The sequence below is a fragment of the Aquarana catesbeiana genome, linkage group LG09 (assembly GCF_042186555.1).
Source record: "Aquarana catesbeiana isolate 2022-GZ linkage group LG09, ASM4218655v1, whole genome shotgun sequence".
NCBI lineage: Eukaryota > Metazoa > Chordata > Amphibia > Anura > Ranidae > Aquarana > Aquarana catesbeiana.
Genome location: NC_133332.1, coordinates 29,873,561 through 29,898,466, shown reverse-complemented (window position 1 = coordinate 29,898,466; position 24,906 = coordinate 29,873,561). Strand labels below are relative to the sequence as shown.

The 24,906-nt window shown below is 43.9% G+C and overlaps 1 protein-coding gene across 13 annotated transcripts in view; it reads left to right on the top strand.

The window, feature by feature from the left end:
* Positions 1 to 24,906, top strand: part of SYNGAP1 (synaptic Ras GTPase activating protein 1) — a 487,176-nt gene that overhangs the window by 457,543 nt on the left and 4,727 nt on the right. For 11 of the 13 annotated variants that reach the window (XM_073598175.1, XM_073598174.1, XM_073598187.1 and 8 more), the window contains one exon: positions 13,258 to 13,308. The exons of the other annotated variants lie outside the window; for them this stretch is intronic. In XM_073598175.1, coding sequence (XP_073454276.1) covers positions 13,258 to 13,308 — 51 coding nt within the window. The remainder of the gene's footprint in view (positions 1 to 13,257; positions 13,309 to 24,906) is intronic. 13 annotated transcript variants of the gene reach the window in all.

Below are 24,906 nucleotides of genomic sequence, written 5' to 3'. Positions count from 1 at the left end.
TGAACAGGAAGCCACTCAGAAGTGGCTCATTCATTCTGAGGCTGCAGAGAGATGTGTGTTTGAGCTTTGGGGTGCACACCCTAATGCAATAAGCTGCGCACACCTATGAGTGTATTAGAGCCTCAGTACCCAGGTATTAAAGTGGAGCTCCACCCAAATAGGGAAGCTCTGCTTGTTTGCACCCTCCACTGCCACATTTGACACTTTTTGGGGGGGAGCAGGTACCTGGTCCCACTTACGGGTAAGATCGCCGATCGACGATCTACGACATTTACGCCTCCACCTGCTGCCCCGCAGGACCATTCAGAATGCGCAGCGCGACTCGTGCATGCGCAGTAAGAAACAGGCTGTGAAGCCGTAAGGCTTCAATCCCTGTTTCCTTTACTACAGATGCCAGAGAAAAGATATTATAATAAAGAAAAGAGGAACAGGGCAATCTTATACTGTCTCAACCTAACCTATAGAACCAACTGCTAAACCAGATAATAAAAACTGGTATATAAACTGTGCAGTATATAAACAATGTGCTAATTACATAGTCAATGTGTCTAAAAGTGAAACACCTAAGTGCTAAAATTATTAATTAACAATACGACAATCAATGAGGTGCAAATCTAAGAGGGTACACTTGAGTGCAAAAATAACAGTAAAACAATAAATAAAGTGCAAATCTTAAAAAGTGCAAATAATCTGTGCTGAAAAAAGTGTTCAGTACAAGGATAAGTATCTGAAATGCATCTATAAAGTGCTACAACATTCAACGCATATATAATCAAAAAAAGTCCATTGAAAAAAAATCACATAAAACAATCCAAAGGGTGATCAAAAATGAATATTCTATCCACGTGAACTAACACCCGATGTGCTCCTTCACCATTTGTTCCGAGATCACTCACCACACACAATGGCTGGTCAGGTTATAAACCAGCAAAAGCGTTCTGTGCAAAATCCTCTGCTGTTGCTTCTGACTCCTCTCTCAAATTTGAGTCATATTTGAGAGAGGAGTCGGAAGCAACAGCAGAGGATTTCGTCAGCTGGATTGTTTTGCACAGAACGCTTTTGCTGGTTTATAACCTAACCAGCCATTGTTTCTGGTGAGTGATCTCGGAGCAAATGGTGAAGGAGCACAATAGTGTGACAATAGTGTAGCTGCTGGGCTTATAATTTTTTCTGAAGGAACCTGGAGCTCCGCTTTAAGTCTTAACAGCATAATCTTGTTTTTAAAACCATCCAGTTCATAAAAGAAAAAGGTGGGGGGGGGGGGGGGCAAAAGGAAAACTGCAGTTTAAAGCCATGTAATGTATTAAAGCCTCAGTACCTTGATAGGGGCCCTGGTATGGAGTCTAGTTTTCAAAACCACCCAGTTCATTAAAAAAAGGGGCATCTAAGGTATTAATCCAGCCCTCCCCACCATTTAAAAAGAGAAAAGAGAGCAAGTAACTACTTATGTTTCTCTATCCTTCAAACTTAAAGTCACCAATCACAGCGAGTATGCGGGTATCTTAGGTTTACTGCTACCTCCAGCACCTAGCCAACTTAACCAGCAGGAGCTTTTTATGTTGTACGGGACATACAGTGCATCCGGAATGTTTTTACATCACTTCACTTTCTCCACATTTTATGTTACAGCCTTATTCCAAAATGGATTAATTTCATTATTTTCCTCAAAATTCTGCAAACAACACCCCATAATGACAATGTGAAATAAGTTTGTTTGAAATCTTTACACATTTATAAAAAATAAAAAATGAAAAAAATCCCATGTACATAAGTATTCACAGCCTTTGCCATGACACTCAAAATTGAGCTCAGGTGCATCCAGTTTCCACTGATCATCCTTGAGATGTTTCTACAACTTGATTGGAGTCCACCTGTGATAAATTCAGTTAATTGGACCTGATTTGGAAAGGCACACACCTGTCTATATAAGGTCCCACAGTTAACAGTGCATGTCAGAGCACAAATCAAGTCAGGAATTATCTGTAGATCTCAAGACAGGATTGTATCAAGGCACAGATCTGGGGAAGGGTACAGAAAAATTTCTGCAGCATTGAAGGTCCCAGTGAGCACAGTGGCCTCCATCATCCGTAGATGGAAGAAGTTTGGAACCACCAGAACTCTTTTTTGAGCGGGTTGCCCGGCCAAACTGAGTGATGGGGGGAGAAAGGCCTTAGGCCCCTTTCACACTTGTACGACTTGCCCCGTGACTTGGGACTGCAAAGTCGCATGACAAGTCGTTCCCCATGATTTCCAATGACAACCATTCATATTAGTACGACTTAAAGTAGTGCCGACTTCAAAGTAGTCCCTGCACTACTTTGGTCCGACTTTGATCCTACTTCAGCCCATTGAATATCACACAAGTCGGATTAAAGTCGTATCGCCGTCTTAACCGATCCGACTTTGGCATGCAACTTGTGCTCTGATGATCTTGAAGGGGAACTCCACACCAAATTAAAAAAAAATGGCATGGGTTCCCCCTCCAAGAGCATACCAGACCCTTATCAGAGCACACAGCCCGGCAGGTCAGGAAAGGGAAAAGGAGACGAGCGAGCACACCCCCCTTCCTGAAGTGTACCAGGCTGCATGCCCTCAACATGGGGGGGGGGTGCTTTTGGGCAGGGGGGGCCCTGCGCCCCCCCACCCTAAAGCACTTTGTCCTCATGTTAATGAGAACAAGGGTCTCTTCCCGACAACCCTGGCCATTGGTTGTCGGGGTCTGCGGGCAGGGAGCTTAACAAGGAGGCCCCCAGATCCTAGTCCCCCACCCTATGTGAATGAGTATCGGGTGAATTGTACCCCTACACATTCACCTAAAAAAAAAGTGTCAAAAATAAAACACAGTACATAGGTTTTTAAAGTCATTTATTAAGGCAGCTCCGGCGTCACTTCCGATTTCTTCTCCCTTCTCCGGGTCTTCTCCGCTCTTCACTGATGGCTTCTAGCCCTCTCTGATTCTTCTCCCTCTGTCCGCTGTCTTCTGCCTCTGCCAGGTCTTCTACGCTTTCTTCTCACTCTTTTGCCGGGTCTTCTCCACTGTCTTCTGCCTCTGCTCTTCTTCCAACGTTGACTCGACGCTCTCTCCCGCTCTAATGCTGGGTGCGTGTTGTGCCACTACATATATTGACATGGGGCAGGGTCACCAGGTGGAGTCCTTACCGCCCGGGGCATGATGGGTTGGTGACGTCATAAGGGGCGGGCCTCCGGTAACCCTGCTCTATGTCAATATAAGTAGTGGCACACCGTGCACCCAGCATTAGAGTGGGAGAGAGCGTGGAGTCAACATCAGAAGAAGAACAGAGGGAGAAGACAGAGGAGAAAACCCGGCAAAATAGGGAGATGACAGCGGAAAAGACCCGGCAGAGGCAGAAGACGAATCGGAGAGGGCTAGAAGACATCAGCGGAGAGCAGAGAAGACCAGGAGAGGGGTGAAGAACTGGCAGAAGCAGAAGAGCCAGAGAGGGGAGAAGAAGTTGGAAGAGACGCTGGAACTGCCTGAATAAATTACTTTAAATACCTGTGTACTGCGTTTTATTTTTGACACTTCTTTTTTTAGGTGAATGAGTAGGGGTACAATGTACCCAATACTCATTCACATAGGGTGGGGGGCCGGGATCTGGGGGCCCCCTTGTTAAAGGGGGCTTCCAGATTACGATAAGCTCCCCGCCCGCAGACCCAGACAACAACTTGTCCTCATCAACATGGGGACAAGGTGCTTTGGGGTGGGGGGGCGCAGGGCCCCCCCACCCCAAAGCACCCACCCCCCCATGTTGATGGCATGCGGCCTGGTACTGTTCAGGAGGGGGGCGCTCGCTCGTCCCCACCTCCTTTCCTGACCTGCCGGCTGTGTGCTCGGATAAGGGTCTGGTATGGATTTTAGGGGGAACCCCCACTCAGTTTTTTCAGCGTGGGGGTTCCCCTTAAAATCCATACCAGACCGAAGGGCCTGGTATGCTCTTGGAGGGGGAACCTATGCTGTTTTTTTTTTTTTTTTTAATTTGGCGTGGAGTTCCCCCTAAAGATTCATACCAGACAATGCCTGGTATTGTTGTGGATCAAAGTCGGATCCCTATTCATTGAAGTCGGATGCATGTCGGACTTCAAGTCGCTTGGCAAAGTTGGATCCACAGTCGTACGACTGTTGTGTCAGTCCAGTGTGAAAGGGGCCTCAGTCAGGGAGGTGACTAAGAACCCGATGGTAAATCTGTGGAGAGTTTCTCTGTGGACAGAGGAGAACCTTCCAGAAGAACAACCATCTCTGCAGCACTCCACCAAACAGGCCTGTATGGTAGAGTGGCCAGACAGAAGCCACTCCTAGTAAAAGGCACATGACAGCCCCTCTGGAGTTTGCCAAAGGGCACCTCAGGCCATGAGAAACAATATTCTCTGGTCTGATGAAACAAAGATTGAACTCTTTGGCCTGAATGGCAAGCGTCATGTCTGGAGGAAACCACGCATTGCTCATCACCAATACCATCACTACATCGAAGCATGGTGGTGGCAGCATCATGCTGTGGGGATGTTTTTCAGCGGCAAGAACTGGGAAACTAGTCAGGATTGAGGGAAAGATTAATGTAGCAATGTACAGAGACATCCTTGATGAAAACCTGCTCCAGAGCGCTCTGGACCTCAGACTGGGGCGAATGTTCATCTTCCAACAGGACAATGACCCTAAGCACACAGCCAAGATAACAAAGGAGTGGCCATGGGACAGGTCTGTGAATATTCTTGAGTGGCCCAGCCAGAGCCTGGACTTGAAACCGATTGAACATTTCTAAAGAGATCTGAAAATGGCCGTGCACTGACACTCTCCATCCAACCTGATGGAACTCTCTGAGGATCTGAAAAGAAGAATTGTTGCTCTACATAAAGATGGCCTAGGCTATAAGAAGATTGCCAAGACCCTGAAACTGAGCTGCAGCATGGTGGCCAAGACCATACAGCGGTTTAACAGGACAGGTTCCACTCAGAACAGGCCTCGCCATGGTCGACCAAAGAAGTTGAGTGCATATGCTCAGCGTCATATCCAAAGGTAGTTTTTGGGAAATGGATGTATCAGTGCTGCCAGCATTTTTGCTGAGGTTGAAGGGATGCGGGGGTCAGCCTGTCAGTGCTCAGACCATACGCCACACACTGCATCAATTTTGCCTGCATGGCTGTCATCCCAGAAGGAAGCCTCTTCTAAAGATTATGCACAAGAAAGCCCACAAACAGTTTGCTGAAGACAAGCAGACTAAGGATATGGATTACTGGAACCATGTCCTGTGGTCTGATGAGACCAAGATAAACTTATTTGGTTCAGATGGTGTCAAGCGTGTGTGGCGGCAACCAGGTGAGGAGTACAAAGACAAGTGTGTCTTTCCTACAGTCAAGCATGGTGATGGGAGTGTCATGGTCTGGGGCTGTATGAGTGCTGCCGGCACTGGGGAGGTACAGTTCATTGAGGGAACCGTGAATTCCAACATGTACTGTGACATACTGAAGCAGAGCATGATCCCCTCCCTTCGGAGACTGGGCCGCAGGGCAGTATTTCAACATGATAATGACCAGAAACACACCTCCAAGACAAACACTGCCTTGCTAAAGAAGCTGAGGGTAAAGGTGATGGACTGGCCAAGCATGTCTCCAGACCTAAACCCTATTGAGCATATGTGGGGTATCCTCAAACGGAAGGTGAAGCGCAAGGTCTCTAACATCCACCAGCTCGGTAATGTCGTCATGGAGGAGTGGAAGAGGATTCCAGTGGCAACCTGTGAAGCTCTGGTGAACTCCATGCCCAAGAGGGTTAAGGCAGTGCTGGAAAATAATGGTGGCCACACAAAATATTGCCACTTTGGGCTCAATTTGGACATTTTCACTTAGCGGCGTACTTCACTTTTTTTGCCAGTGAGTTGAGTTATTTTGAGGGGACAGCAAATTTACACTGTTATACAAGCTGTACACTCACTACTTTACATTGTAGCAAATTGTCATTTCTTCAGTGTTGTCACATGAAAAGATGTAATAAAATATTTACAAAAATGTGAGGGGTGTACTCACTTTTGTGGGATACTGTTTGTACATGTGATTTTTTTCGTTTTTTTATTTTTATTAAATTTGCAAAGATTTCAAACAAACTACTTTCATGTTGTCCTTATGGGGTATTGTTTGTAGAATTTTGAGGAAAATAATTAATTTAATCCATTTTGGAATAAGGCTGTAACATAACAAAATGTAGAAAAAGTGAAGCACTGTGAATACTTTCCGGATGCACTGTAATCACCTATCCCGCAGAAGCAGTTAGTAACGGTGTCTACATTTGTGGTCCCCGGCATTTTTAAGGACCGTGCATGTGCGATGTGGTTATGTCAAGCATGGTCGCATCATTTCCGGTTTTCTGGAAAAAATGCCAGTTATTTTGAGCTTGGTCCAATAAGATTTGAAAATTACAGCCACATAGCAAAAATATAGATCCTTAAGCTGGTCATTCATGGAAAAAATTCAGCTGATTCCTGCTAAGTCGGCTGAGATCTGCTCTGTGGGCTACCCTGTCAACACCACCTGGCTCAACAAAAGTCGATTTTTCAGTTTAGAGCTGGGTGGAAAATTCCCAGCTGAACAGTGCCTGCAATCCAATCAGATGCAAGCACTTTTTGGGTATTCTGACAGACTCAGGTGCTGGCTGTCAGAATACAATAGCCAGTACTACAGATGTGTCCTTTTGTTTTGTTTAGCGTTGAAAGGGGAATTGAGTGATTTCTCTTGTTCAGCTCCGTGTTTTTGGCAAGCTTCGCTCTCGTGTTAAAGCTTTGGGAATTGGGCGCTTATAAACTATATTGTAGCCACTGTAACCTAGATATACTGAGCATCAATATTCCAGGTCTTAAAATTTCTAAAGGATAGTAAGGGGTCTAGTCCTCTAGTGGCCAAAATGTGGTATATTTTCTGACTGAGCTATTTCAGAAAAATGTGGCCACTAGATAGCGCTGACGATCATAGAAAGTCATAATATTAGAGAAAATATGGGGAAAATTCATGCAGCCTGGGCGAATACTTGTGACATTCGGTTATTGAATGTTTTATAGATAGACTCCTTTGTTTATAATAATAGAATGAGGTTGCAGTTTTTTTAAAGTGAGCCTGGGTTTTGCCCTTGCAAAGGTTCATTGCTGTTTTCTATGGCTGCTCTAAGTGAAAAGAAATACTCAGTTCTTCAAGCTTTGGGAAGCCAGGGGCTTTTCCATTGTCCCTGTCTACTTAGGCATCCAGCACTATCACATGGGGGCAGTGACATAGTCCTTAGCCTGTGTAAGCTCCTATTCTCAACAAATCATAATACAGGGCTTAATTTTCTCACTTCATGGACCAAGCCATACAGTAGGGAGGCGTAGGGTGTAGTCACTAGATCTTAGATATTAGATAGGCTTATTTTTGGTGCAGACTAGAAAACCTCTGCATCCACTGCATATTTTTGACAGGTGCACATTAAGACATGGTAAGTATAGAAAGTATCATTATATCACCTGTCTTGTGTCTTTATCATGCCATTATCACGGATTAGATAGTCATACTGTTTCTCAGTTAATTTGTGGCAATTATTTATGCTGGAGTTCTTTACTTCCTGAGAAGAGGAATTTCACCCCAAACAGATTTTTCCATTTTGGGTGGATCAACTAGAATTCACTTACTTGCCAGGTGTTTGGGATCTTGGCACGAAGCTCTCCCTCTTCCTATCCACTGTATGGCTATTAAAGTAAGCATGGATAGTAAGTTTAGCTTTTGGTGTCATGCTCTAAAGTGAATTCTCCATATACCCTATATGGCCAAAAGCATGTGGACACCTGACCATCAAACTTATGAGTTTGGTGGACATTCCATTCCAAAATCATGGGCATTAATATGGAGTTGGCCCCTTTGTGGCTATAACAGCCTCCAGTCTTCTGAAAAGGTTTCTCACAAGATTTAGGAGTGTTTCTGTGGGAATTTGGGCCCATTCATCCAGAAGACCATTTGTGAGGTCAGGTACTGACCTTGGATTAGAAGACCTGGCTCATATTTCTATTCATCACAAAGGTGTTTAGTAGGATTCAAGTCAGAGCTCTGCGTAGGCCATTCAAGTTTCTCAACAGAAGTCATAAAACCATGTCTTTATTGAACTGGCATTGTATACAGGGGCACAGTCATGCTAGAGCAGAAAGAGTCTTCCCCAAAATCTTTGTACATTTGTCTAAATTTGGTTTGTATGTTGTAGCGTTAAAAGTACCCTTCACTGGAATCATATAAACTCAATCATTTGGAAGAGTGTCCATATACTTTTGGTCATATAGAGTAGGTGTGATGGTCATGTGTCCACAAATTTTGGCAGCATTCCTATGAAGAATCAGTAAAGGGCACTTGAGATTGCAGTTGTTTTTCATGCTTCCTCTAGTGCAGCTGTTCTCAAACTTATTACCCCAGAGGAACCCTTGAAATCATTTTCAGATCTCAGAGAGCCCTTGATAAAACCAATTCATTGTAGATCTGTGGGATGATTACCCCTTACAATGGAGGTCCGTGGAAAGAATGCCCCTCTTACAGTAGTCAGAATGTCTTCCTTACAAACAGCTGAAAAGTGTAATGCTACTGGCTTTGCTACGTGGGTGCCATCAGATGGGAGGTCAATGACCTACAGCTCAAGGAGCCCTTAGCAACCTTTGGAGGAACCCTAGGGCTCAATGGAACCCTGGTTGAGAATGGCTGCCCTAGTGGATGCTTCATAAGAATATATGGAGATTCGACAAGCTTGATATAATGGATTTCTCTAGGGAGATGAAGGAAATGCCCCAAGAACATAGAAAGTTGTAAATACCTGGCAGCGATCAATCCCTGCTCTGCTCCACCTCAACAGAAAAATATGTTTTGGGTAGAGTTTGGTTCAGCAGTACTATAATTCTTAATTGTTTCTGTGTCTACAATTCTAAAAGAGTTTTCATCTTTTGGGGGCTTCTCGTGTGCTGAGAATGAATTCAGGCATTCTGAACATAAAGTGCCCCAAGAAGAACTGTCTGCGTTATCATAGCAACCAACCAGCTTTTCCTTTTCAAAGGGCAAGATAAAATCTGAAAGGAGAAAGAGTTCTTTCTCAAACACTTGTGTCCTTGAGATGTGAAAGGACCTCCTTCTCAGAAACATTTGTTACTGTGCTGTGTCAGATTTAGAACTATACTGAATCCCAGTTGCAATCTGGAATCTTCGAAATCAGCAGCTGTGAATCGGATTGTAGCACACACTGTTCTTGTTTTATGCTGGCCATGCGCATATTCAAACTTTACCAAACAGTTATTGAATCTGATCGTTGAGTTGACAGTACAAACGGTATATTCTCTACCCTAGGGTTCCTCAATCTTCTTACCTTGGAGGAACCCTTGGCAAAAAGTTTGAGATCTCGTAGATCCCCTAAAATAATCACATCTAAAGCTCACAGAACATTGATGTGATCATGATCTGTGAGCTGTTGATATAACAGCAATTATTTTTAGAAACAGCATTAGATAATAGAAGCAATGTTAAAAAATAACTACAGTGCATCCAGAAAGGATTCACAGCACTTCACTTTTTCCACATTTTGTTATGTTATAGCCTTATTCCAAAATTCAATTTATTATTATTAAATTCTTTATTTTACTCAAAATTCTACAAACAATACCCCATAATGACCATGTGAAAGAAGTTTGTTTGAAATCTTTGCAAATTTATTAAAAATAAAAAAACAAAAAAATCCCATGTACATAAGTACAGCTCTTGCCATGACACTCAAAATTGAGCTCAAGTGCATTCTGTTTCCACTGACCATCCTTGAGATGTTTCTACAAAATGATTGGCGTCCACCTGTGGTCAGTTGATTGGTCATGATTTGTAAAGGCACACACCTGTCTATATAAGGTCTCACAGTTAACAGCGCATGTCAGAGCACAAACCAAGCCATGATGTCCAAGGAATTATCTGTAGAGCTCAGAGACAGGGTTGTATCGAGGCACAGATCTGGGGAAGGGTACAGAAACATTTTTGCAGCATTGACGGTCCCAATGAGCACAGTGGCCTCCATCATCCATAAATGGAAGATGTTTGGAACCACCAGGACTCTTCCTAGAGCGGGCTGCCGAGCAAACTGAGCGATCGGGGGAGAAGGGTCTTAGTCAGGGAGGTGACCAAGAACCGATGGTCACTCTGATAGAGCTCCAGCGTTTCTCTGTGGAGAGAGGAGAACCTTCCAGAAGAACAGCCATCTCTGCAGCACTCCACCAATCAGGCCTGTATAGTAGAGTGGCTAGACGGAAGCCACTCCTCAGTAAAAGGCACATGACAGCCCACCTGGAGTCTGCCAAAAGGCACCTGAAGGACCCTTGGACCATGAGAAACAAAATTCTCTTGTTTGATAAAACAAAGATTGAACTCTTTGGCCTGAATGGCATGCGTCATGCCTGGAGGAAACCAGGAACCGCTCATCACCTGGCCAATTCCATCCCTACAGTGAAGCATGGTGGTGGCAGCATCATGCTGTGGGGATGTTTTTCAGCGGCAGGAACTGGGAGACTAGTCAGGATCGAGAGAAAGATGAATGCGCCAATGTACGGAGACATCCTTAATGAAAACCTGCTCCAGAGTGCTCTAGACCTTAGACTGTGGTGAAGGCTCATCTTTCAACAGGACAATGACCCTAAGCACACAGCCAGGATAACAAAGGAGTGGCTATAGGACTACTCTGGGAATGTCCCTGATTGGCCCAGCCAGAGCCCAGACTTGAACACGATTGAACATCTCTGGAGAGATCTGAAAATGGCTGTGCACCGACGCTCCCCATCCAACCTGATGGAGCTTGAGAGGTCCTGCAAAGAAGAATGGGAGAAATTGCCCAAAAATAGGTGTACCAAGCTTGTAGCGTCATACTCAAAAAGACTTGAGGCTGTAAATGGTGCCAAAGGTGCTTCAACACAGTATTGCGCAAAGGCTGTGAATACTTATGTACATGGGATTTTTTATTTTTTTATTTTAAGAAATTTGCAAAGATTTCAAACAAACTTCTTTCACGTTGTCATTATGGGGTTTTGTTTTTGGAGTTTTGAGGAAAATAATGAATTGAATCCATTTTGGAATAAGGCTGTAACATAACAAAATGTGGAAAAAGTGAAACGCTATAAATACTTTCCAGATGTACTGTATTTAATGTGCATTCTTTTTTTCTGCACAGATGCTCAATTCTTGGTCCAACTTGAGATAAGCAGGGTACAGGGGGTCAACAGGGAACATTACATGGGGTAAGAAGGGCACATTCCATGGAAGGGCAGCAGGCTCATTACATGGGGGCAGGGCACATTACGTGGGAGCAGGGCACAATATGGGGCACACAACAGGATGCTTTACATGATACACACAGCAGGGCACATTACACTAGCAGTGGTTTCCCTTATATGGAGAGCAACGCAGGAAAGCGGCTGTGATGAGTCCTCTTGTGGCACACTGTTCCTCCGACGGCCCCTCCTTCCCTTCCGTCTATCCCATGTGATGTTGCATACAAGTAACTGCGATGGACAGGAGGTGCCAGCGGGGAAGAGTGCGCCACAGCTAGCACTATTACAGCCGCTTCCCTGCCTAGCTCTGCATGTGTCAGCAGAGGATATGCAATCTACCCATCAGCTACCTACAGCTGACAGGTAGATCACGGCGGAACCCTGTTTCAGCATAAATCTAATCACTCCCAATGTCAAAATTTTTTGCAAAAAGTAAAAAATTGAAGTGATTGTTAGAGAATGAGTAGGTTGCTCTGTACACCGCTGTTTGGTTTGATTCAAATAAATCGATCAGAAGTCATTAAAAAAATATTGGATGGACAAGTTATTGATTTGTTCAGAACAGTCAGATCAATGCATGTATGGCAAGCATTTTCAGATTTATACAGTAAAAACATTGCAGAGAGCAGCTGTAACTTGCAAAGCCAACCCAGTAAGAGATTGGTTGCTTGCTACGGCTTCCTGCGCTTTACTCTTTGCCTCTATAGTGTAGGCATCAAAATACACATGCATATATTCTGAATAGGACTTTAAAGGCACCAAAAGTTTTACATACACATGCATTCAATTAAAACTACATATTTTATTATACAAAATAAGGTACATTTTAAAAGAAGAAACAATAATGGTTAAGCTGGAAAATATCTTTACATATACGCACACATTATAATGTCTCCTAGCTCATGCATCAGCACGTTGTGCTTAAAGTGAACCTTCAGTTCAAAGAATATTCCTCCCTGCAACACTCCCCAGTAATGCAAAAAGGGCATTTTCTTTATTACATTTTTACATCTTTTTTTTATACTCTGGCTCTGCTACCTGCTGCCATTTTTGGCCTAGGCGTGTCCCTGCACCTGAAGTTTCCAGGCATATCCCAGGAGACTGCAAGAGCAGGGACATACAGCAGACCTGCCAGTGAGTCCTCAGGGGCTGGCTGCAAGAATCCAGAAAAGACAGCCAGCTTCTGATGACATCAGAGAAAAAAGATGGAGACGCAGGACCCGGTATGTGGCAGCGGAGCAGCAGATTGCTTTAGGACAATGCTCGATTCACTGAGCAAGTGAGTATGTCAATTGAAGACAACCCTGCATAACAGGTAAGAGGGGTGAATAAAAAGCAGAGGGAGGGTGATGTTCCTCGTGACAACACTTTATAGGTGCAAGGTCATCATGATGTTATTGTATATAACTGCATGATATTGCAACCATAAACGGACAATAATGGTGAAATATTTGATGAGCCGCACTTTCATGTGTTTTGTTGGAGCAACAGTCAATTGTGACGATAAGGAGGTCTAACGAACCCCTTTCAAAAAAAGATCCATACAAAGCCATAAGTCTCCATACATGTCAAGAGATGGTAACCGGCCAGTTAGCTTCACCAGAGAGAGCAAAGGTGGCTGGTTGGTTACCACCTCTTGACTTCAATAGCCACTAGCTGTAATCATTGTGTTCTGCCAGGCCAGGAAGGCTCCATGTGTCCCCCTGCCAGCAGAACACAGTAGCCCTGCAGGAGGCATTCCTCCATCAGCGCTGATTGTATTGATGGGGGAATCAAGCAATCGAGTCATCTATAGGCTGCTTTAGGGTTCATTGTCTTCCATGTCTTATCACGCTGTCTAAATGTCTACATCAAGAAACACCCTTGCTGAGAGTCTTTGATTGCTATTTCTCTCCTTTTTTGTGAGGGATACATTTAACGTGGGTGCGCCTTTCCTTGTGATCCTCCGCAGCCCACCTTCTTTCGAACAGTGAAGGCCCAGGACTCTTTGGTGTGAGACAAGGTACACTACTGTTTTTTTTTTGCTTACCTCTTTTATATTCCTGAAGAAGTTAACTGTTGCTTCAAAGAAATGCGTATAGTCACTGCCCATCAAGTTTAGCAAAATGGTTGTCCATTTATGGTTTGAATATCATGTAGTTTTATACAGTAACATCATAATGACCTTGCGCCTATAAAGGGTTGCCAAGTACTTTCTTGTATTGCCTCCGTAAGCGCCAGTCTGGGTTCCGCAAACCTTTTTTTTTAAGGAAGATCCAGGGCCTTTTCAGGTCATTCATTTGGGACCTTCTTCTCCTAGGATAGGGCTGAGGGCATTACAGGAACTGTGGGGACAGGGGGGGTTTAGCGCTCCCGAATTGATATAAGTTTTAACTAGCAGGGCAGATGGTTTTTGTCAGATGGTTGCTGAGTGATAATGCAAGTTTCACCTACAGTTTTGGAGGCCGCTATCCTGGGGTCATACAAGACAGGGGAGTACTTATAGGGGTTGCCATTAAGACCCGGCCTCATGCTCCAGGGGCCCATGCCCAGATAGGAGGGTGGTGGGGGCTGCGGCATGTAGCGGAACCAATCTCTCCATGTAGCCGCTGAATGCCTGCTTCTCCTCCTCTCCCTCCCTCAGAATTCAGCAGCTGCAGGAGGGAAATGGAGGGCATTGGTTCCTCCACATACCACTCCCATCCCCTCCCTATCGCTGCCCCCCCCCGTGCAGCACTGCCAAGTTTCTCCCTCCCACCTCGCACCAGCTGCTGTGGAGGATCTGTCAGGATAGAGAGTGGGGAAGGAACCAGTAAATGTGTAATTTACCCGCCATTTCCTTATCTTAATGAATAGAGTCAGTGATCGGTACCAATCGTTTTTTTTTTCATTCAAACCTGGCGCATAGTAAACTGTGTTTACTATGCCTCAGCTTATGAATGAATGGGAAGCTTTGTACAGAGCTATTCCTGTTCATTCATTCTGTGCAGCTGAGGCTGCAGAGAAAGGGACTGATGAATATGTCCTCAGTCCCTTTCTCTCTCTCAAAAGTGAGACATCAGGGGTCTGTTTAGACCCTTGAACTACCAGGGTTGCAAAGTTCGCACTTGCGACTGGGCTCTGGCATTCCACCACTGTGGGAGGGCCCCAAAACAGCAGGAAGGTGGCCTGCTGCAGGACTGTAATAATGGGTCCCACGTTGGGAGTAAAGGGCCCTGGAATCAGTGGGAAGGGCCCCGGTTGGGGGCCAGGGGGACCCTTCATGGTCTCTTGTCCCAGGGCCCTGAAGGTTCTAGTTACCCCTCTGATACAAGAGTCTCAAATTCTTACTAAATCGAGGGCCAAGAGGCGAATTTCCCCTTACTGGTTCTTTGAAGGCGACTCTTCAGGCCTTGGATCACATTCTTCATCTCTATGGTGCTAATCTGAATGACATCTCACGGGCGTCCCCACTCTGACTGAATCCACACTTGCCCCACTTTAATATTGTGCCTGATCCAGCCATTTGGGCAAAGAAAGGCATTAAAGTGATACTAAAGTCTTGTTTTTTTTGTATGAAAATAACAAGCATGTCATACTTACCTGCTCTCTGTAATGGTTTTGCACAGAGCAGCCCCAATCCTCCTCTTCTCGGGTCCCTCTTTGGCGCTCCTAGCCCCTTCCTCCTGCTAAGTGCCCCAACAGCAAGCAGATTGCTATGGGGGCACCCAAGCGTCCTCTATCTCCTTATTGGCTCACTGACTTTGATTGACAGCAGTGGGAGCAAATGGCGCCTGCTGCTGTGTCTCAGCCAACCAGGAGGGAGAGTCCTGGACAGCCGAATCTCTCGCACAACATTGCTGGATCGAGATGGGCTCAGGTAAGTATTAGGGGGGCTGCTACACACAAAAAGTTTTTTATCTGCCTTTACAAACACTTTAAATCCCTGGATGAGTTTGCTCTCCCAAATGTTTATTTTTTTGTGCTATCTGCTTCTGCAGCACGCCTTTGGTGCACTTCAAACAGACACTCACTCATTCCTTATTGAGAATCTATTGTATGATGAATCCCTTAAAGTGTTACTAAACCCAGGACCCTGCATTCACTATATCTGGTCTCCCACAGTACACAGAACATGAAAATGCAATCATTTTAGTAAATATAAACTGCTAAATACTTTTTCTCATCAGCAGTATATAGCAGTCTTGTGACTTCTATCAGTGTCTGGTTAAAGCTTGTAGGGGGAGATTTTTAATACTGCACTGGCTGTCCTATCAGGATGCAGGACCCCTGACCCTCTGTCTGGACAGTGCTGATTGGCCCTGTGCTGATTACACGCACTCTACCAAGAAAAATAACAACTTTCTAGCAATACACACCAAACTGAGCATGTGCAGCCTGACCCCAGTGACTCTGTCTTATCTGGACATGTTATGGGGACAATGCAAGAAGAGGAAGATCAGAGAAGCCAGGATCAAACAGCCTTTTTACACAATGAAGAGGATTAACCCCTTAGGTTCCACAGAGAGTATAACAAGCATGCTTTACTGTATATACAGACTGATTTTACTGTTGCGGGTTTAGTAACACTTTAAGAAGCCCTTGTATGCAATCTATAAGAGCCCATTCACACAGGGGCAACTTTGGATCCGACTTCAAGTCGCCCCAAGTCGCCCCTAGTCGCCTCAAGTCGCACTACATGAAAAAATCAATGTAAGTGAATGGATCTGTCTTAATGCACACTACTGCAGTCGCTCCGACTTCAGAAAAGGTTCCTGTACTACTTCAATCCGACTTGAAGGCAACTTGTACCCATTGATTTCAATGGAAGTTGCCTCCAAGTCTGATCACTGTTCATACTGAGGCAACTTTACAGGAAGCAAAAAAGAAACAGAAAGTAATTTCCTCCACTAAACAGCCAGCCCCCTCCTTCTCACACACAGCTGATAAGCTCTGATTGGCCACTTGTAAAGTTCCCTGTCCTGGAGGCGACTTCAAGTTGTGTTGTAAGTTGCCCCCTAGTCGTGCTGTGATTCATACTCAAGTCGTGTCCAAGTTGCCTCCCAAAGTCGTGCTGGAAGTCGTGTTGCCCCTGTGTGAATGGGCTCTAAGGCAGTGGTCATCAACTCCTGTCCTCAGGGCCCACTAACAGGCCAGGTTTGCAAGATAACTGAAATACATCACATGTGATATCATTTGCTGCTCAGTGATTGCAGTATTCTAGTCTCACCAAGGTAATATATAAAACCTGGCCTGTAATTGGACCCTGAGGACAGGGTTGATGACCACTGCTATATGGAACTCTTTCCTACCACTTCTCCCTGGGTTGTGAAATGTAAGAATAAATGTGTTGCTGATGTCCCTGATGTGGGAGGATATGTGGGATTATCCCTTTACTTATTTCTCCGTAGAATTTATTACACCCCCACTAAATTGTCCCCTATTAACTCTTCAGTCACAGTGTCTGTTGCCATTGTTCCTACACTTCAGACGACTTTGGTCACATTTTTTGGTACTGTCCTGTGATTCAAGGGTTTTGGAAGGATGTATCTAAATGTATTAATGATGTCCTTGTTGTTTTATTACCATTAATGATCGCAATGTGTTTGTTGGGTTCGGTGGAGGTTCCTATGAGAGCTTCAATAACATTACTTAGCATCTTACCATTTTATGGCCGTAAGGCCATTGTGCTGTACTGGAAGGCACCTGTGGCTCCTATGATAACCTTTTGGAAATCTTTAAACAATAATGTGGTCCAATTTTACAAAGCGACCTATTTGAGTAGAGGATGTCCCAGGAAGTTTGGCAGTCTTTATTGTCCCTCCACCAATGCCTAGATTTAATTATGAGTTCACGGGGCCTTTGTTTTGTTATCTTAAAAATGGGGTGGCTGCGAGATATCCCATGGTCTTGAGTTTTGGAATGGCCTGATATATATATATACATACACACTATATTGTAAAAAGTATTGGGACGCCTGCCTTTACACACGCACATGAACTTTAATGGCATCCCAGTCTTAAACTGGCCTTACACCTATAGATTATCTGCAGATTTTCTATGGTTAGATGGAAAAAGTGCAACAGATTTCTCCATGTATGCTAAACTGTGTGGATGGAGGAATCTCCCACTGGGCCAAGCTTCAGTATCTTGCTAGTCGGCCCCGCTGGCTCTCAACCTAAACAATGCCTGCACCCATTTAGAATGTTCAGGTATTGTGAGAGCCAGAGGGGTCGACTAGCAAGATATGGAAGCTTGGGCCAGTAGGAGATCCTTCCATCCACACAGTTCAGCGTAGATGGAGGAATCTGTTCCACTTTTTCCATCTGACCATAGAAAATCTGCAGATGATCTATAGGTGTATGGCCAGTCTTAGTCCCTAGGGTTCAATATTGAGTTGGCCCACCCTTTGCAGCTATAACAGCTTCAGCTCTTCTGGGAAGGCTGTCCACAAGGTTTAGGAGTGTGTCAATGGGAATGTTTGCCCATTCTTCCAGAAGAGCATTTGTGAGGTCAGGTACTGATGTTGGACGAGGCGGCCTGGCTCATCCCAAAGTTGTTCTATCGGGTTGAGGTCAGGACTCTGTGCAGGCCAGTCAAGTTCCTCCACCCCAAACTCGCTCATCCATGTCTTTATGGACCTTGCTTTGTGCACTGGTCCAAATCCTTTGGATTATGGTGTGGAGTTGTTTTTCGGGGGTTGGGCGTGGCCCCTTAATTCCAGTGAAGGGAACTCCTAAGGTGTCAACATACCAAGACATTTTGGACAATTTCATGCTCCCAGCTTTGTGGGAACAGTTTGGGGATGGCCCCTTCCTGTTCCAACATGACTGTGCACCAGTGCACAAAGCAAGGTCCATATGGACATGGATGAGCCAGTTTGGGGTGGAGGAACTTGACTGGCTTGCACAGAGTCCTGACCTCAACCCGATAAAACAACTTTCGGATGAGCCAGGCCATCTCGTCTGACATCAGTTCCTGACCTCACAAATGCACTTCTGGAAGAATGGTCAAACATTCCCATAGACACACTCCTAAAACTTGTGGACAACCTTCCCAGAAGACTTGAAGCTGTTATAGCTGCAAAGGGTGGGCCAACTCAATATTGAACCCTACAGACTAAGACTGGGATGCCATTAAAGTTCATGTGTGTGTGTCAGGCGTCCCAATACTTTTGACAAAATAGTGTGTGTGTACACTATATATAATATATATATATATATATATATATATATATATATATATATATACACACAGTATGTACATCATGTCTAAATTCACTTAGACTTCATTAGCTGCCATTCTGATTTCCAGTTAATTGCACTGATTTCCTGGCCCCTGCTATGCTGCTGAGGTTCATTCACATGCACTTGGGGACGCTCTGCTGAACGTCAGATGTATTGTTTTGTGCCTTCTGTCTTTTTTAGTAAATCAATAAACACAATTTTATTTTTATAATTAAAAATAATAAAATAAAGGGTTGCTAAGTACAATGTTGTGATGTATGAGCTAGGAGACTTTAAAATTTTAATATGCATTTTGCAAAATAAAGTTTTTAATTGTAATTTAATTTACGTGCACTTAAATCTGGTACCTTTAAAATCCCAATATAGGTGTGTATATTCTGAAGCTCTAGGAGTTGTTGGTACCTGTAGTTTGGCGGTAGATTTGCATATGTTCGTATATATATATTATGTTTGTAAGGTATATTGTAGGCATGTTATAAGCAGCAGGTATCGTGCAATCAATGAAATAATTCAATATCATTGCCAACTTAGGACAGCCATGCACAGTTTTTACGACAAGCAGATGTCTTACTTAGAGCGAGGGACAGGGAGGCATCTGTTCATTTTCGACCCTGCCTGGATCTCCTATGATCTTCCATGGAACTCTTGATAATGGGAAGTTACGACACCCTTCCTTTTTCCATAGAAGAGGGCAGGATTGGCACCCAGGCGCAATATATTGATTCAAAAGCCAATTACCTGTATTTATTCTGATGGTTGGAAGCACCCAATATTATCCCCCTTGCCGGACCAGAGCATGTGAATCTAAGACTGAGTCGGAATTGAGTGGTGAATGGACACCAAATAAGAAAATTGTATTAAGAGATATATATAGGGTACTACTGCTGACCTATTTCTAAAATAGTCAGTTGCTTCTCTTTTATTCTGAACCTCCAGCTGCAGGGCCTTTTGTATCACTGACCTGGAACGAGTGTGCATCAAGTGAAGCCAGATCATGTGATGGGCCTAGGTGTTCCAGGTAAATGACTCAGTATGAGACACAAAGCGTCATGTAACAGCCAGGCATGTTGAGGCTAGCAATGGCGGCCTCCATATTTCCCCTTTTGTTTAAAGATGCACTGCCTACCTGGCCATTGACGGCAGAGTTGACTGTACCCCCTGATAGCCCTTTTTCCTTCCCCAGCAAGTTATACTCTCCCATCTGGGCTCCCTAGTCATCTCTCTCTCCCTAGTTCACCTGGAGTATATTCCAATGTCAGGCGGTGGCGTACCCAGGTGAATGATGTCACTTTTCCTCCCAATAATATGTTTGGCCACTCAGGCCTGAGCACAGTTACATGGGGAGGTCAGATGTTCCATATACATGGAAGCCCCTTTCTGTAAGAGCGGGGGTCTCCAAACTTTCTAAACAAAGGGCCAGTTAACTGTCCTTCAAACTTTTGGGGGGAATAAAATAGAGAAAGTTGAAAAAATTGACTTTCTAGGCACCAATTATAGAAAAATTCTATACATGGTGCCCGAAAAGTCAATTTTTTCAACTTTTTCTATTTTATTCAACTAATATTTAGGACATGGCGCTGCGCTACTTTAGGCTCCCACAGTTCCATCCTGTGTTGGTACCTCTTGTAACTCTTTGATTCAAACTTTTGGGGGGTCAGACTGTGGTCAGTGGAAGTAGAAAATGTCCTGGCATCAGAGCAATTAAACAATTCCACATGATTGGTATTGGGGGGCAATGCCCCATTGTTGGTATCTGTGGGATCATTGGTGTCAATGGGAGGACTAGTGCCCTGTCATTAATGTCAATGGGAGGAATAGTGCCCCCACATTGTTGGTGTCAGCAAGAGAAATATTGACCCATCATTGATGTCAATGGGAGGAATAGTGCCCCATCATTGATGTCAATGGGAGGAATAGTGCCCCATCATTGATGTCAATGGGAGGAATAGTGTCCCATCATTGATGTCAATGGGAGGAATAGTGCCCCATCATTGATATCAATGGGAGGAATAGTGCCCCATTATTGGCGTCAGTGGGAGGAATAGTGCCCCCACATTGGTGTCAACAAGAGAAATAATGACTCATCATTGATGTCAATGGAAGGAATAGTGCCCCATCATTGATGTCAATGGGAGGACTAGTGCCCCATCATTGGTGTCAATGGAAGTGCCCCATAAGAGTGGGGGGAATAATGCCCCAAGAGCGCCGGATAAAAGCAAGCAAAGGGCCACATCCGGCCCCAAGGAAGCAGTTTGGAGACCACAGTGTAGCGCAAAAGAAAGGTGGCGAGGAAGCTTAGGTGGGTAAGCATACCCTGCCAAATAGGTTGGGCTATCTGGAGGAACTGTTAATTTTCCTGACTGGGAAAAAGTGCCCTTTTAGTTGGCAACACAGTGTCAAGCACAACACACATTGCAATCTGACTGTACTAACTCTTATGCCCTGTACACATGACCGATTTGCCGTCGGAAAAAACTCTGAAGGTTTTTCCGACGGAGTTCCGCCGGAATTCCACTCAGGCTGTCTTGCATACAGTCCAACCGTCCAGAACGCGGTGACGTACATCACGTACAACGGGACTAGAAAAAGGACGTTCAATAGCCAGTAGCCAATAGCTTCCGTCTCGTACTTGCTTCAGAGCATGCGTCGTTTTTGGTACGTCGGAACAGCATACAGACGAGCGGTTTTCCCGGTGGTAATTAGTTCTGTTGGAAAAATTTAGATCATGTTCTCTATCTAAGGCCGTCTGAATTTTCGACGGAAAAAGTCAGATGGGGCACGCACACGGTCAGAATATACGATGAAGGTCTCCCATCGGACTTCTTCTGACGGACATTCCGCTCATGTGTACGCGGCATAAGATCTGCCACCAACTATGTAGTGCAAGGACTTGCCTGACTGGATACAAAGTGGTTGTAAATTCTTACATATACCATCTGAAGTGACTGGTCTCAGGTGTTACAAAAAAAAGAAACAAATCCTCCAACATAAGTCGTACCTGTTTATTTTCAACAGCTGTTCAAAGTACACAGATCAATGGCTATTTATCGGTTCCATAAGGCTGGTGTCCGGGATCTACGCAGCATAGACTAGGGGGCTGGGTGTAATCTGAGACCTGAGTGGAGGGGATAGACACACCCTCGCTACACAGTCTCATAGTGAAACATGCACAGCTGTCAATCTTCTGTGTGCTGGTGGTGAGTAGTGGGGCTCTCCCCTGGGATTCTGTGGTGTCTGCATAACCTGTCAGAAGTGACTGATGCAGATAGCAGAGGGAGGAGAGAGCAGCCAGAAATCACACTCAAATTGATGCAAGTACACACTATAGAGGGATATGCTTTGTTCGTTTTTCATTTTTAGAGGTTTACAACTACTTTACATGGTTTAGATCCTCAAATAAAATAATTTTGTTATATCTAAAGTTGATTGTATAAAGATTATATGGTCTGATTGTAACATGTATAGTGAGCCCTAATTTATTCTGACTGGTCACATTTTACCAGCTGCGTACAGAGAGGATCTACCTGATTGGATAGACTTGGGATTGACTGTTTAGGGCAGTACTCATACTGTGATGAAATGTTGGTAGATTTTATTGAGCTGTTGATGAACAATTCACCGTGTGTGTTCAGCTTTAGTAGTGCATATGCCAAACTATATACAGGTACTGTATATATATTACTGACAACCAATCAGATTGCATCTGTCACCTTCTGGGTTGATGCAACAAGAATTATGATTGGTTTTGTATCAGAAAAAGCTCCGCCTTTACTTTGTTTCTCTGTGCTCTGTTTTCCGTAAATCAGTCCATAATATGGCTGGCGCCATTTTCTCCACATCGGGAAGAATTTCGAAGTTTATTTTGTTTTCCTTTATATATATATATATATATATATATTTTTTTCTTTAATATCTTCTTTATTCGTTTTTAAAGTTGGACCTTTGTTTTGTGTCAGCCATCTCCACCGGACTGCAAACAAGTACTGTTCTTCTGGGTGGAGACGATTTGTGTGCCCGATGTTTCAAGATCATGTCTGAAAAAAACATGTCACAGCTATTTGTTTTTTGTTGGCAAGGTGAATTGTAAATGCCTACTGCTTTAAAGTGACCCTGTCACGAGAGAAGCCATTGCTTCAAAAAAATTCTTGCTTCCTGGCTGTGTCTGGCACCAATACTTTTTGAGCCACAGACCCAAAACACGTACAGTATGCAGTAAATGACCAATAGAAAAGCATCAGAATGTCTTATCTCTGTACTTGTTGGAGGTCAGTGATTCTGATAACATTCAAGCCAACGCATCTACATGACAGCCAAAGAAGAAGCATTTTCAGAAGAAGAGTGGTGGCCTCCATTAACCAGTTCCCACCCAGACCAATTCTGACATTTCTCTCCTACATGTAAAAATCAGTATTGCTTGAAAATTACTTAGAACCCCCAAACATTATATATTTTTTAAGCAGAGACCCTAGAGCACAGGTGTCAAACACAAGGCCCGCGGGCCGAATCCAGCCCTCCAGGCCATTTCATGTGGCCCTCACACCTCTCCTGCAGCTGCAGGAGAGCTCAAGCCCTCCTCTGGTCCTCCTCCAGACCCCTACTTTCTGCTTTCAAGCAATGCATCCAGCTTCTTCCCAGCAGCAGTATAAGGAAAGGGGGTGCACTGTAATGTTAGGGAGAGTAGGGGACTCAACTTCTGATGGTGGGGTGGCTCTTGACATCTAATGTAAGGGGAGGGGATGCGCTGGACATCTAATCTTACAGATACAACCGGCCCTTTTGAGGACAATCATAATGCTGATGCGGCCCACGATGAAATTGAGTTTGACACCCCTGCCCTAGAAAATAAAATGGTGGGTGTTGCAATTTTTTAATGTCACGTGGTATTTGCACAGCGGTTTTTCCAAACACAAGCTTTTTAAAAAAAAATACATTTTAATTATTTTTTTGCACACAGACCCTAAATCAAGGGTCTTCAAACTATGGCCCTCCAGTTGTTCAAGAACTACAATTCCCATCATGCCTAGCCATGTCTGTGAATGTCAGAGTTTTACAATGCCTCATGGGATGTGTAGTTCCGCAACAGCTGGAGGGCCGTAGTTTGAGGATCCCTGCCCTAAATAATACCCATTTTTTTTTCTTAAAATATAAAAGATGATGTTATAATGAGTAAATAATGACCTAACATGTCAAGCTTTAAAATTGCGTATGCTGGTGGAACGGCGCCAAAATGACTGTACCTAAAAATCTCTATTATTGACGCTTTAAAAGCCTTTACAGCGTACCAATTTAGAGTTATACAGGAAGTCTGGAGCTTAAATTATTGCATTCTATAAGTACAGGCATCATCCTGGTATAACCACTTCAACTCGAGGACGTCATATGGGTGGGAAGGGGTTAATCTCCTATAGCAGGTTTAAAAGAAAGAAATCAGAATAAAATTGACCGTTTTTTTTTTTTTTTTTTTTTTTTGTGGTTATACAAAAAAATACAACGTTTTAAAAGTTATCCATTTTATTACAAATATATTAAAAAATTAGATTACAACCATAGAAATGCACCAGAACATAATAAATTACAGTTTTTACATTTCAGTACATGGTCACAAAGTTCCTTCACATAAATACGCAATGATTAATGTAGCAATGAAAAGTGGAAGATGGAAAAATCATAGTCTGTTTTGTGAAACATCAGGAGTTTGAGGTTGCTAACAGGATGTCTGTAAATTAAATTCAAATATTATTCCAGATGGTATAACCTAATTTACCTCCAAAAAGCACAGGAGGAAGGATGGAATCCAACAAAACAAAGGAAAACATAAGTAAATAAATATGAAACACTTACAATTGGTCATGATAACCAAAAAAAAAAAAAGGGGGGGGGGGGAGAAGAGCTGTTATTTTAGATAGAACCCACAGGAAAGCATCTAGCCCAGGGGCTGTGGGTCTGGGGTCTGGCCCTGGTAGATCCCTGTTGTTTTTGAGGTTTAAAAGAAAGAGCTATATGGAGGCTGCCATATTTAAACTGCTTCTGAAAATGCTAGTTGGGCATCTTGCTTTTGCCCATCTTTACTTCATCGGTGGCAGGGAACAAATACGCCGGTCAAGTCTTCTGACTTCTCTTTGACGTTCCAAATCCGCATCTGCTAACCTTTGACTTTCCTAATCACAGTCAATAATCCGGAGGTCAGGGACTCAAAAAGTATTAAAGCAAGAAGATCAGCATGACAGGCATTTGCAGGTCAACAGTGTCGGCCTCTGTATTTCTCTCACTACCGGTTTGGTTTAATAATGCTCACAGCTATTGTATTAATGTACACGTGATAGTTAAAGGTCAACTATACCCTAAAATGAAATTCCCAGTGACACTATATCTCTCAGGGATACCAGTGGTGAGAT